Below are 13,940 nucleotides of genomic sequence, written 5' to 3' on the forward strand. Positions count from 1 at the left end.
GACAGTTTTCACTCTAAAAATGTCCATCCATCCGGTTTTTACCGCTTCTCTGGTTTTGCGACCCGAACCTGGTTAGGCATATCTATATAGATATGCTAATATGCCTGTATATGTAGCAGCCATATGTCTATGCCTATTACGTTTAAATGAATGGGTGTATTAATCTTTTATTCATACCTTTTTTAACTCAACCATTCAACATCATATCACAGTTTTGAATCTTTTTCAAAAGTTTTATTATTTAGACTTCCTTTTTTCAGCTTATTTATAATTCAGTTTGATTATTTATAATTCAGTTTCCTTCTCCTCTCCTCTTTTCTCCTTGACACTGGTGTTTCTTTGAGTCGCATACAAACAAGTATATCTCTGCAGTCTCATCACACCTGGAATTTCTTTGCTTTTGATTCCCTCTCTGTTTCTCTGTGCCCTCAGTGTGTGCATCTCGCTGCCAGAAGTTCTTGATCTCACGGGTGGGGGAGGACTGGATCTTCCTCATTCTGCTGGGGCTACTCATGGCTCTGGTCAGCTGGGTGATGGACTATGCCATCGCCTTCTGCCAAGAAGGTAGGAAAGAGATGCATACCAAAAACAAGAGAGAGATGCTTGAAAGACTGGACAGACAGCAAATGTGATGCTGTTCTCACAGGGGCGGCATTAAACCTCGAAGAGTTAGGCTTCATATGAACGGCTAAGAGGTGCATTGTGAAGACAATTTAATTGTGATGAAATATTGGTTCATAATATTTAGAAATCACGGTTTCTATTCACATTTCAAACAAACTGGGATTTTACAAACATCTGTGATGTGAATAGAAACTATACAGTATTTGATACAAAAAATTCCCAAAATCTCACAATAAATTATAATAAACCAGATTATTTTTCCTGACATTTCTTTCCTAAAAGTGTTCAAACAAAACCAAAACTTGTAAAAAATAAAATAAAATGAAAAGGTTGACACATCATTAACTTTAACAAAACACTACTCAGCCATGACTGAGCAAACACGCCATCTTTTCCGCCCATGCTGATGTTTTCCAGCGCATCCTCTCTGAGCATCAGAACATTTTTGAAAAGATCTTTTTTTCAGGTACGAGTGAAAAAAATAGATGGCGAAATACACAGCTGGCTTAGTTTAGTAGCTTTCATTTTTTTTCCTCTGTTTTTGAAACTGTAAATTTGCTCGTAGGATGAAAGAGGAGTTGCTGAGGGTGAGGAAATCAAAGGCAGAGATTTGAGGTTAGAGCACAGAGAAGCAGTCGAAGAGAAGAAGAAGAGAAAAGGAGTCACAGAAAATTAATTGGGAATAGTTTTTGACTAGTTTAGTTTTGTACTGCATGATACTGAAATGAAGTTCCTTATATATGTGTGTGTGCAGCACAGAAGTGGATGTACGGTGGACTGGACAGTAACTTGCTTCTGCAGTACATTGCCTGGATCAGCTACCCTGTAGTCCTCATTACTTTCTCTGCAGGATTCACACAGATACTTGCGCCTCAGGCTGTGGGTAAGACATGCACACAGAATGTGGACATAAACATATGTATTTATATTCAAATTCTAATTCATGGTCTTATTTCTGTGTAATTGGCTCTGTAGTGCTCCATAAGGGCTCCAAGGACATGTGCTGTATGTCTTAGTGATTGCATCTGCAGGAAATCCATTAAATATAGCTCTGATGAGATGTGCATACTAAAACTATATGAATATCAATCAGCTTTTCCCCTTACTGTCTCCTCTTGCTCTTCATTTATTCCCCCACCCCCCTCTGTGTAATTGCTTTCTTTCAACTCATCTTTTCTCTGCACTGCATCATCCCACCTGGCATCTTTTCATGTCTCAGGTTCAGGTATTCCAGAGATGAAGACCATACTCAGGGGGGTGGTCCTGAAGGAGTATCTGACTTTTAAAACCTTTGTTGCCAAAGTGATTGGTCTGACCTGCGCGCTGGGTAGTGGAATGCCTCTGGGGAAGGAGGTAGAGAGTTTATTTTTCCCCTAGCCTTCACCCATTAGAGTCTTCTTGGCTTCACAAATTACAACCAATGAATTAAAGGCTTTTTTGTAGGTCTGGAAGATTTAATAATGTTCTCTCTTCTAGTCTCATTAAAGTCAGAGCTGTCAAAATAAAAGTGTGATTTACTGCTAATAGCAGTTACATTTCCCATCCAGGGTGTAATAAAGCAGTTTGAATCTGCATCTGAGCGTGGTTTAATCGTGCAAAGGTTTTTGAATATGGTAAATGGTAAATGGCCTGTATTTATATAGCGCTTTTCTAGTCCCTAAGGACCCCAAAGCGCTTTACATATCCAGTCATCCACCCATTCACGCACACATTCACACACTGGTGATGGTAAGCTACATTGTAGCCACAGCCACCCTGGGGCACACTGACAGAGGCGAGGCTGCCGGACACTGGCGCCACCGGGCCCTCTGACCACCACCAGTAGGCAACGGGTGAAGTGTCTTGCCCAAGGACACAACAACCGAGACTGTCCAAGCCGGGGCTCGAACCGGCAACCTTCCGATTACAAGGCGAACGCCCAACTCTTGAGCCACGATCGCTCTTGATAATGCTCTTGATCTTGGAGGCAGCATGCTCTGCTTAGTCTTTAAGTGTGCTTTTAGTCGTGTCCTGTCTTCTAACGTCTGCCTTTCTCTATCCTCCCTCACAGGGACCCTTCGTTCATGTTGCCAGTCTGTGCGCCGCTCTCCTGAGCAAATTTATGGCTGCTGTTTTTGGTGGGATTTACAAGGTGAGGATGGAGAACAACTGATATGCAGATGTCCCAGCAGACTGCAGCACAGCACTGTGTTTGAGGGCTTTCCGCTTACTTCTATAAAAAGTGTCATGTTATCGTCTGTGATAAAATCTAATTTATGAGTTCTCGTATGTCTGCAGCTCAAGTCCACAAATGTTTTCAGTCAGATTGAGCCTCTGATTTTAATTAAACAGGAAAGCTGTTTTTGGCTCTTTACAATAATTTTTAAAAAAGCTTGAAAAATTGGTGTGAAAACTTTGAAATGTATTTCTGTCTTCTATTCATCAATCATCATCACTAGTTGTTAATTTGACCCCTTTTGTGCTCACATTCAGCTGCAGAGTCACACATGCTGATATTTGTAGTGAGATCTGTTTAGATCCTAACTTTAGCCTCAATATTGGGGAGTGTTTGTTTCCCCAAATTTATGAGTGGGGAAAAGTGAAAGAGCCACTTCCTTACATTACTATCAGAAGCACTACAACAACAGATTCATTGTAAAGATAACTGTCACTGGTCTAAACTGTATGAAGGGTCACTACAGGTCATTGCTGCCAAAGACCAGTCAGTGACCCCCCCCTGGCAACCTCCAGTCGCTAGGGAAAAATGCGTATTTCCTGGTTGGTCGTGATGTGGTTGCAGGCATTGGCTAGGGTACTATCTGTAGCAAAGAGAGTGCTGCACCAAAACCCTCCTTGTGATTGCTTTTGCCACTAGTTGAGTAAAAGTTGCACCTTTTGAAATGTGTTGGATTTATTAATCCTTTATTTATCCAGGTAAAAAATCTCATTGAGATTAAAAATCTCATTTCCAAGAGAGACCTGGATGAAGTGATGAAGCATAATTTGAAGGCAGGGAGTCTAAAGGGTGCTAGTTTAACTAAGTTAAACTTTTTAGTGCATAACGAGAGCTCGATAACTTCTCACAAGAAGTGGTGGCCCTCCCTCACCTTATCACGCTGCCACTTCAAGACCAGCAGGGGTTTCAGAGGGGCATAATGAGTTACAAATGAACTCGTTAAATTACACATTAGAAAGTGAAGTAAGGATTAATTAATATTTAGTTTTATTTATATAGTTTTAACTCATAACAACAGTCATATTAAGCCACTTTCAATTGTAAGGTAAAGACTATAAGATATAAGATTGGTTGGGAATGGTGGGAAGGAAGAACTCCCCGATAAGAGGAAGAGACCTGCAGCAGAATCAGGTTGAGGAAAGGGCAGCAGATGATATTACAAACTACGAAAAAAAGAAAACACAAGTTAATGATCTTTAGTAGTGGCTTAACATGAACGAGAAGTAAAAAAAAAAAGTGGTGGGGGGGTTCTTAGTAGTACCTGTGCGATGCTAGCTAAATCACTGTGACTTTTATTTTCTTCAGTAATTAACTAACACAATAAAACAGACCAGTCAGATTTTCATGTATGTTGGAACTTTTTTTTGGAAACCTGGACTGTAAACGTGCCTGTCATTGAAGGTCAACTTCTATTGTTTAAATGTGTTATAGGCTATAAATCAAATGGTAATGACAGTGAACATAAAAGGTTCAGACATTTTCATAGTGCATGTTTGAGGTGTATTTTTTCATTTCTAAAAAAAAATCATTTATATAACACAAGTCAGTGGGTTACATAGTTACAAGATGCAACAAAGTATTGCACTGATCCAATACCAAGTCCCCGAGAATGAGCCTAAAGCTAAACTGAGCTAAACTACTTTATCATTTCTGTGTGTAAACTCAAACCAGCAGACGAAGAGCTTACATGTAAGTGTGTACCACGCTTTGCTGAGAGTGCCACTGATATGTGCACATACACGTTAACTCACACAAGTGGGAGGCAAATAAAGGCAAATGTGGAATAAATCATGTAAATCCTTAAGCCTGTAATTTCATGATTTATCACCTTCCTCCTTATTTGAGTATAATCACTGTGAAGGGCGAATAACACACGCACATGCAGTTTTTATTTGAAAAATCTTTGACATTTCTTCGACTTTCTGCCGTTCCCCAGGACGGACTCTCACCTCCACTCATGTGAGACTTCACCCTGAGCTTCTGTCTATTTCTCCACTGGATACTGTGATGTGCCTCTCCTCCTTGCATCAACAGCCACATCAGCGTGGAGGAAGATAGGCTGCAGTGATGTGAAGGAAGAAAAACACGTGTCAGCACAGTTAGAACGACTCAAATAGTGCAGGGACCACTAAACCTAATCAGTCTGGGAAAATGTTAATTCAGTTCACAGTAAAATCAGGATTGTTTGCTGAAGCTCATTCGCTGCTTGTTTGGGTCTGCTTGCTTTGAATAATAACTTGGATGTCTTCCAGGAGGAAGATAAAAAAAACATACATTTAAAAAAAGGTAACCACTACACTCACACATGTCTGTCCTCTTTTCACTTTTACTGCTAAAGGAAGAGCCCTTTGAAGGAAGCAAGGTACGAATGCATGACTCGGATAGTTTCTTTATTTCCAATCCCATCAACATTAATTCAAGCTGTCCATTTGAGAGCTGAGACAGATTGATGTCTTTCCATTTGTCTGCGCTGTGTTAGATTCTGTTCAGTGAACCATCGCAGAGAGGCATCATTCTGTGTTGCTTTTGCTTCGACACAAACATCTCATTTCATGATTTCAACCCTCAATCATGGTTTTTCAGTTATAGCCTCCCATCAAACTCCAATCATATATAAGTAATCTTGTCGAATGTGTGCAAACAGCAGCTTTGCAGTCAAACTGCTGCGTTTGTAAAATAAAACTGGTTCTGGATGTACGTTTGTGGCATTTGCAAATAAACGTGCACCTCTTGGGATTTGAATGTGTGTGTATTTGCTTGAATGCACTGCTCTGCGTGTATTGGTATGTGCGTGTATCTGACCCTTGTTGGACAGAATGAGTTGAGGAACACGGAGATGCTGTCGGCTGCCTGTGCGGTGGGTGTGGGCTGCTGCTTTGCTGCTCCTATTGGAGGTAAGTCAACACGACTGTAGCCTCTGATTGAACTGGATTTAATTATGTGAGACATTTACAGGAGCTAATTAGATGAAGAGAATATTTACCCCACTAGCAGCCGAAGATGCCAGTCTTAGCCAGTATATTTGTCTAAATCCAAGGTTCTCAAAGTCTGACTCTCAGTCTAATGGCTGTCCATAGGAAGGAATATTGCGCATTTCATTCATTAACAGCTTATGTCATCCTATGATACAGCAGCACATAACAAGCCCAACTCTTCTCTCCAGCTTTAGCACTTTTCTTTTAATGCTTGATGTCAAAATGCATGTTTTTAGGCTACACGTGAACATGCCATGAGGTTAAAATATTTATTAATACAGTTGTGGTCAGACATTTACACATACTCATCATGGCTATGACAGTCATGCTAATTTTGGCCTTTTAATGATTTCTTTGAACTGTACTGTTTTTTTACAGAGTGGAGTGAGTGTACGGCATACACCGTTTCTAGCTAAAAAAAAGTCTGCAAACACTCCTCTTCAAATGCTCTTTTCAAGCTTTGCTGGAGTTTTAACCTCTTCAGACCTTTTCCTCTCCTTCACGCGCTCCTTAATTGGGTGAAGTTGAGCCAGAAACTTTGCTCTATTTGTCATTTAGTTAGGAGAACTTAATTGGTAGACTGACACGTTCTGGTCTTCTCCAGGATCCCAATTAACCATATTACACACAGCATTTTAAATTGGGTTGTAACCACAAAACAACCCATCTTATACAGCCACATATAGATTAAGATATGTGTAACACCATATTTGGTCCTGAGGGTACACACGTCTTCTTTTAGGTGCTCCACTTTGATTGATTGATTGATTGATTGATTGATGGGCTTAAACCCACATGACTATATGACCCAACCTACTGTATGTATGCCTCTTTGGCTTTATATGTGTATTTGAATGATCACTTATTTTGTTTTTCTTTTTACTACTTAATACCAATCCTCTTTAACTGCTGTCGGCAACATATTTATTTTGATAGACCGCCACAGCTCTAACAGTGAAGTCAGCACTGCTGAAGTTTTAACACCTTCAGCTCTTCCGTTCTCACCGTTTTAGCAGACTAAACCTTCCTCATACTGATAAATTAAGTTGGCTTCAAGTTCAAATGTAAATCTACCGTATTCACTGATGGTTAATATACAGTCCCATGTGAAACTACATTAAAACTTTAAAAACTGCTTTTCATTCAGAGAAGCAAACTCTGTCAGCTGCCAAATGCTCATGTGTCCATGAATGTTAATGTTTCCTGTAACTTTAGATAACCTTTTGAGCATTGTTATCAACTTTTACTTGATCAACTCTTTAAATTACTTTGAAAGTGATCTAAATGATATTTTATAATACTAATGCACCAAACTATAACATGAAAACAGTGAGGAATTGTTGTACTTAGCGTTAAACATACAGATAATTCTCAAATTTGTGGTGCTTTTGGCGACTTCGAGCAGCTGAGGAGCTTCTGCTCTGCAGGAGCTGATAGGTCAAGGTCAAGGTCAGATTTATTTATATAGCACATTTCCAACAGCCGATGCTGCACAAAGTGCTTAACAATAACAATAAAATTAAAAACTACAGTGTAATACAATAATAACAATAGAAACAATAAAATAGAAGAATTGAAACAATACTAACTAATTCAGATAAATCCAAAATGCTTGGGTCATAATGTGTTAAAAGCCAGAGCGTAAAAGTGTGTCTTTAGTAAAGATTTAAATTGCTCAAGAGTTTGAGCAGATCTAATATTAAAGGGGAGACTATTCCAAAGTCTGGGACCTGCCACAGAGAAGGATCTATCACCACGAGATTTGAGGTTAGTCCGTGGAATGGACAACAATAGTTTTGAACTAGATCTCGTGGGTTTTCCTGGAGCATAGGCAGAGAGGAGCTCTGACAAGTAGGGGGATCCAATTTAAGAGTTTAAATTGGATCCTGTAGGGGACAGGGAGCCAGTGTAAAGAGGCTAAAATTGGGGTTATATGCTCTCTCCGTTTGGTACCGGTTAGCAGGCGAGCAGCAGCATTTTGAACCATCTGGAGGCGATGGATGGTGGCATGATCTAGGGATCAACGTGGGTTAAAAAAGAGTGATTATTAGATTTATGTCTTTAAATGGATGACGTTGTGTCTTAGTGGTCCTGTTTAACTGTTGGCTGTTGATACTTGTGGTGCAGCGGGGATTAGGATTATGTTTTCTCAAGGGTGAAGATCATAATCATCCACATTAGAGCCACGTTAAAATCCTCAGATTAAAGTGGTTTTCCGTGGATGCTCACATGATGAATCATACTTGGTATCACTCGGTGGTTGTTCTGCATTCGACTGCATCTTACCATCTTCTTCAACAGATGGACTCGCCCACTTATGCAAATGCTAAAATTTCCATTTTTTTCCACTGAGAACTTCAAGTACTTCTCGACCTTTGCTCTAATTGTTCATTATTAGGGTGAATTTCCATCTTCTGCTTCATTATAAGATTTTTTGTTAGACCTTATTTTCTTCTTTCTTAATTGACGTTCTTCATGAGTCGGGTTGTTCAAAAGGTTTTAATTGTCGTGTGAATTCACTTCTGTGTTTGAAATTTGCTTGCTAAATAAAGGTGCCCATTCTTTCACAGCGGTTTGAATAGAGTGACATGACTAATAAAAGCTGTAAAGAGGACCTTAAGTTATAATTATTTTGATCAATGTCTTCTCGTCTGCATCATTTGAGCCATATAGAATGGATGCTTGTGGCCACAAGCGACAAGAGGAACTTGTTTTTGGGGCGTGATTGACACCCTGTCTCATTTATTTAGAACGACTAGACAAACTCATACTGACAACAGTACAGTATGTACTGCACATTCACCGAGACACGATTCATGTAGCTGTGTGGCATTTCCAAACAAGCAAACAAACAGGTCCTGCGAGTTAGAAATCTTTGTTGGGTTTTTTGCAAAATGCTGAAAATCCATGAGAAAATAACAAAAGATTATAGCCGTGATGATCAGAGCTGAAGTATTTAATTGATTCACTGAGTCACTGAAGCTAAATATGCAGCTACTGTGGTATTTTTGTGTTTTTCTAAAATGTTATAGACTACATGAATCAGTTAAGGAAGGTCACGATTTATAGAGATCATCTGATAGTTAAATAATTATAAGGTGAAAGCCTGAGAATAGCTCTTTGCTAGAATATCTGATATTAAAATAAAGTTGAGAATTTGCTGCTTTCTTGACTGCAGTTGGGCTCTGGGAACGGCTCACTCTCTGTATGTATGTTTGTGCGTTGCAGGGGTGCTGTTCAGTATTGAGGTCACGTCAACATTTTTTGCTGTGAGGAACTACTGGAGGGGCTTCTTCGCTGCCACCTTCAGCGCCTTCATATTCAGAGTGCTTGCTGTCTGGAATCAGGAGGAAGGTAAAGTACAAAACAGAAACAGACTCTTCCAGTTCTGTTTCAAGAAAAATATCATAATATGCAATTAAACGAGTTAATTTAAACTCACCGACCCTTTCATTAGGTACATCTATTCAACTGCTCGTTAAAATAAATCTAATCAGCCAGTCACGTGGAAGCTACTCAGTGCATTTAGGTATCTAAACATGGTCAAGACGACCTGCTGGAGCATCAGAATGGGGAAGAAAGGTGATTTAAACAACTTTAAATGTTGCATGTTTGTCAGTTCCAGACTGATGCTCAGAGTACTTCAGAAACTGCTGATCTACACAATCCACACAACTACCTCTAGGGTTTACAGAAAATGGTCTGAAAAAGCAAAAAAAATATCTAGTGAGAGGCAGTTCTGTGGGCGAAAATGCCTTGTTGATGTCAAAGGTCAAAGGAGAACGGCCTGAATGCTTCAAGCTGACAGGAAAGCAACAGAAACCCCAACAAACACTTATTACAACCAAGACATACAGAAGAGCATCTCGGAAATTTACATCATGTCAGTCATTGAAAGAGAGCGCTGAAGCAGCAGAAGACCACACCAGGTGCTGCTTCTGTCAGCTAAGAACTGGAAACTGAGGCTACGATTTACTCAGGCTCACCAAAACTGGACAATAGAGGATTGGATAAATGTTGTCTAGTCTGATTTATCTTAATTTCTGATGTGACCTTCAAATCATAGGGTTAGAATTCAGCATGGACAACATGGAAGCATGGCTCCATCCTGCCTTTTATCAGTGATTGAAGCTGGTGGTGCTAGTGTAATAGTCTTTTCTCTACTGTCTTTGCGCACAACACCACGGCCGACCTGAACATTGTTGCTGATCATTTCCACCATGTCACAAAACTCAAATCATCTCAAAATTATTGTCCCTGAACATGACACTAAGTTCATTGTACTCAGATGACCTCCTTTGGGATGTGGTAAAACAGGGGATTCACATCATGATGGATCAGGATCATCAGGACATGATCAGGATGTGTAGCTGACAAACCCACAGCTACTGTGTGATGCTATCATGTCATGCGAAGTGTTTCCAGCACCTTGTTAAATCTCTGCCATTAAGAATTAATGCATTTCTGAAGGCCAAAGTGGATCTCTTTCATATAAAAGGGTGAACTTAATCGAAAAGGGAACCCCTTTCCAATTCAATTTAACAAGTTACTAGGTGTACCTAACATGGTGGCTACTTTAATGAGACTCTATATAAAATGTAATTCAGTATATATAAGTATATCTTTAAGAGGCGTGATGAGGTAAGTGGTTGTCTTTAGTGGTTCAGTTTAAAAGCCAGTTTTCATTCATAACAGATTGCTGTATAGCAGAGTGAGAACAGTCTTCTTTTTCTCAGAGACCATCACTGCTCTCTTTAAGACCCGTTTCCGTCTGGACTTCCCGTTTGACCTTCAGGAGCTGCCAGCCTTTGCCATACTGGGGTGAGTGTGTTTCTCTGGACTGGCGCCACATTAAACGGAGCCCTGATCCCCAAGCAGCTTCTGTTACTGAGGAGATCTGAGCTCCTTTTCTGCCGTTCTCCCAAGTCTTTTAAGAGTCTGAAGGTTGATTTGTATTCGATGAACGGGGCATGAAATTAACTTTTTACTCTGCTGATTACAAGCAGAGGCTCGGTCCAGATCAGAACGTGCCAAATGTGATTTGTTTGATGTATCTTCATGGAGAGAAACGATGAATTAACATCGGTTGGCTTCCTTGAAAAGAGCTTCCAACTGTGACTGACTTAACCAGGCATAGCAAAACTGTAGCTTTGTTTCATTTGTGGTAATTCTTTTTCCATGTGGCTGCTTTTGTTTTGCACCACAATGCTGTTCTGTTTTACCTTCAACAGGCCAAACAAGCCGTGTCTCTGTGTGTGTGTGTGTAGGATTGCGTGTGGTTTTGGGGGAGCTCTGTTTGTCTACCTGAACCGGCTGATAGTCGAGTGCATGAGGAAGCAGAAGACAATTAACAAGTTCTTGCTGAGGAAGTAAGTATCTCACCCCAGTCTTACACAAAATCATTAAACATTTGTAGATTCATAGACCCAACGTCCCCTTGCCCAGCTTAAAGGAACAGTTTGACATATTTGGAAATTACCCACAGAGTTTGATGAAACGATTAATACTGCAACTGCTAGCAGAAAGCTAGCTTAACTGAGACTGGAAACAATGACTGTGGATCTTTCACAGGGTACTGAAACTAGCTAACCAACTCATCTAAAGCTGACTAATGTATAACATCGTTTTTTTCATGCTCTTACTCTGAGGCACAAACTGTCAACTGTCAGGTTGATGTTTTGACTTGTGTACAAAGGAGCCAAATAAAGACAAAGCTTGTAAATCTAGGAGCTTTGAGTGCAAGGCTAGCTGTTTCCAACATAGACTGTATGTAAAAGATGGACATGGCAAGTGTCGGCTCATTTGGAAGCCTCAAGCTGAGCATTTTTGGGTGTCACCATCTGTGGGAACTCGGAAGCTATAAAATGAGTATCATGTTGTATTCAAGAGGACATAAACTAGTGACTGAAATCATAAATTCATTAGGCATTTTACTACAAGCTTAATTTTCCACTAGTCTTTTTTACAACCCTCTGTGGGAAATAGGGGGGGGAAAAGCACTTTGTGTTGTTTTTTTTTATTTTCAGACTGCACTGTTCTGTCCGTCATATATATATAATTATACTCTTTAGTTTCCAGTCTTTATACTCAGTTAAGCTATCATCTGTTGGCTTTAACTTCATATTTAACAAACTGAAATAATAACAGTATTATGATCTTCTCATCTTACTCTGCCTTAAAACCAATAAGCATATGTCAGATATTAAAGACACATCTAAAAACACAACCACACACACTGACACATTTTAGCTGGTTAAACTCTAACTAAACACAAGGATCATGAACATCCTGCCCATGTGCTCCTATGCTTCTATTTAAAATTGGCCTCACACTCTATGTCACAAAGCTAATGTAGTCCTGGGAAATGTAGGTAAATCTCTTGTATGAATTGGGTCAGTTTCACACACGTCATCGGGAGCTATTTATACACTATCTCTCTCTTTCCACACCACCAAGAAACTAGGTATGCACATACAGTGTGTCAAGCACACTCATTAATGACCCCACAGTCCATCTCTTCCTGTCAGGCGTCTGGTGTATCCTGCGCTTGTCACCCTGCTGATCTCCACACTCACGTTCCCTCCGGGCTTCGGACAGTTCATGGCTGGACAGGTGAAAAAATACTTTCACACTCCTTTGACAGTATGGAAGCATGCGATGACTGTTGTGAGATGATTGATGGTCATTTTAAATGAAGCCTACATAAAGGCTTCAAGAGGGCTTAAAGGCTATTCCCAAAGCACGGGGACAGATGTAGTCTAATCACTGGAAATCAGAAAAGGAAGACTGCAGCAAGATCTTAATTTTTATTTATATATAATTTTTTTTATTTATTTCAGCAGTGTAACTCTGTATCTGGGAGTGGAGTGGGGATGCTCCAGAACTTTTCTTCAGTATTAAAAGCAGCTGTCAGTTCAATTCTATTTCATTTTTATCGCACCAAATCACAACAACAGTTGCCTCAAGGCACTTCATATTGTAAAGTAACAATCCCAACAATCAGAAGACCCCCTACGAGCAAGCACTTTGCAACAGTGGGAAGGAAAAACTCTCTTTCTACAGGAAGAGATAGGAGAACGACAGGAAAAAAGACACACTGTAGAAGTCACATATTATTATTATTATTATTATTAAATAATTATTAAATACAAAGTGATGTATAAACACATAGTGAGTAAAAAGAGATGAAGAAGAAGCACTAGGTCCATCATGGGAAGCCCCAGCAGGCTAGGCCTATTGCAGCATAACTAAGAGAGGATTCGGGGTCGCCATACGCCTAACGATCTGCTTTTTTAAAAACAACAGTTTTGAGCTTAATCATAAAAGTAGAGAGGGTGTCTGTCTCCTGAATCCAAACTGGGAGCTGGTTTCACCTCCCATTGTACTTTTAAACATCCTAGGGGCCACAAGTAAGCCCACTGTCTGAGACTGAAGTGCTTTTTTACGGTGATATTGTAATAGGATATCTCTAAGATAAGATAGGCCTGATTATTCAGGATCTTTTGAGAAGAAGGACGTTAGAATTGATTCTGGATTTAAAAGGGAGCCAATGAAGAGAACCCACTATGGGACAAATATGTGCTCTCTTATACTGTAAAGTACACACAATTGTATGCAGTTTAAACAGAGCTGATAATAGTTCATAATTCAGTCATGTCAGATCAATTCACGCATTTATTTTACAGAGCAGTTACACATCTAATCCAGCAGTCGCCAAACAGCTATCACCACTCTTCTATACGCAGAGCTGTTGAATTTGTGTGGGAGGACTTTTTACCTGGATGTCTATCCTAACATTTGTGCAGCTTCCATAAACAGCTGCTAAATGTAATCACAGCACTTTGAATGACATTGAGAACTTTAATCTCCTTAAAATCCTTCCTCATAAAAAAATGACAAAAACGGTCAGCACTTGGCCATGAAACTGCTCGTGAGTCAGTTTTGTGGTTACTTCTCAGTCTATTGAGATGATTTTGTGTGTAAAAGGGAAAAAAAGTGTAATCTTTGGTGTAATTTGGCACATTTAAAGCACAGATGTCAAAACTTACACATGACGGAGCAAAATTGATCAACACCGTCTCCTCGCAGCCAGTAGACACTGGGTTCGGACCTTCCTGTGTGGAGTT

The 13,940-nt window shown here is 39.9% G+C and overlaps 1 protein-coding gene across 10 annotated transcripts in view; it reads left to right on the plus strand.

Moving 5' to 3' along the window:
- clcn2a (chloride channel, voltage-sensitive 2a) overlaps positions 1–13,940 on the plus strand; it is a 73,199-nt gene that overhangs the window by 31,896 nt on the left and 27,363 nt on the right. For 8 of the 10 annotated variants that reach the window (XM_085439929.1, XM_085439933.1, XM_085439922.1 and 5 more), the window contains exons 3-12: positions 433–564; positions 1,379–1,507; positions 1,844–1,977; positions 2,675–2,755; positions 5,178–5,201; positions 5,655–5,733; positions 9,043–9,168; positions 10,551–10,635; positions 11,082–11,183; positions 12,324–12,426. In XM_085439929.1, coding sequence (XP_085296055.1) covers positions 433–564; positions 1,379–1,507; positions 1,844–1,977; positions 2,675–2,755; positions 5,178–5,201; positions 5,655–5,733; positions 9,043–9,168; positions 10,551–10,635; positions 11,082–11,183; positions 12,324–12,426 — 995 coding nt within the window. Of the gene's footprint in view, positions 1–432; positions 565–1,378; positions 1,508–1,843; positions 1,978–2,674; positions 2,756–5,177; positions 5,202–5,654; positions 5,734–9,042; positions 9,169–10,550; positions 10,636–11,081; positions 11,184–12,323; positions 12,427–13,940 lie in introns of those variants that run through there. The other 2 variants (XM_085439928.1, XM_085439932.1) reach the window with 2 other exon arrangements.

This window comes from Copadichromis virginalis, linkage group LG18 (genome assembly GCF_057382275.1).
Source record: "Copadichromis virginalis isolate Kocher_CV1m ecotype Utaka linkage group LG18, C_Virginalis_male_GT1.1, whole genome shotgun sequence".
Classification (NCBI taxonomy): Eukaryota; Metazoa; Chordata; class Actinopteri; order Cichliformes; family Cichlidae; genus Copadichromis; species Copadichromis virginalis.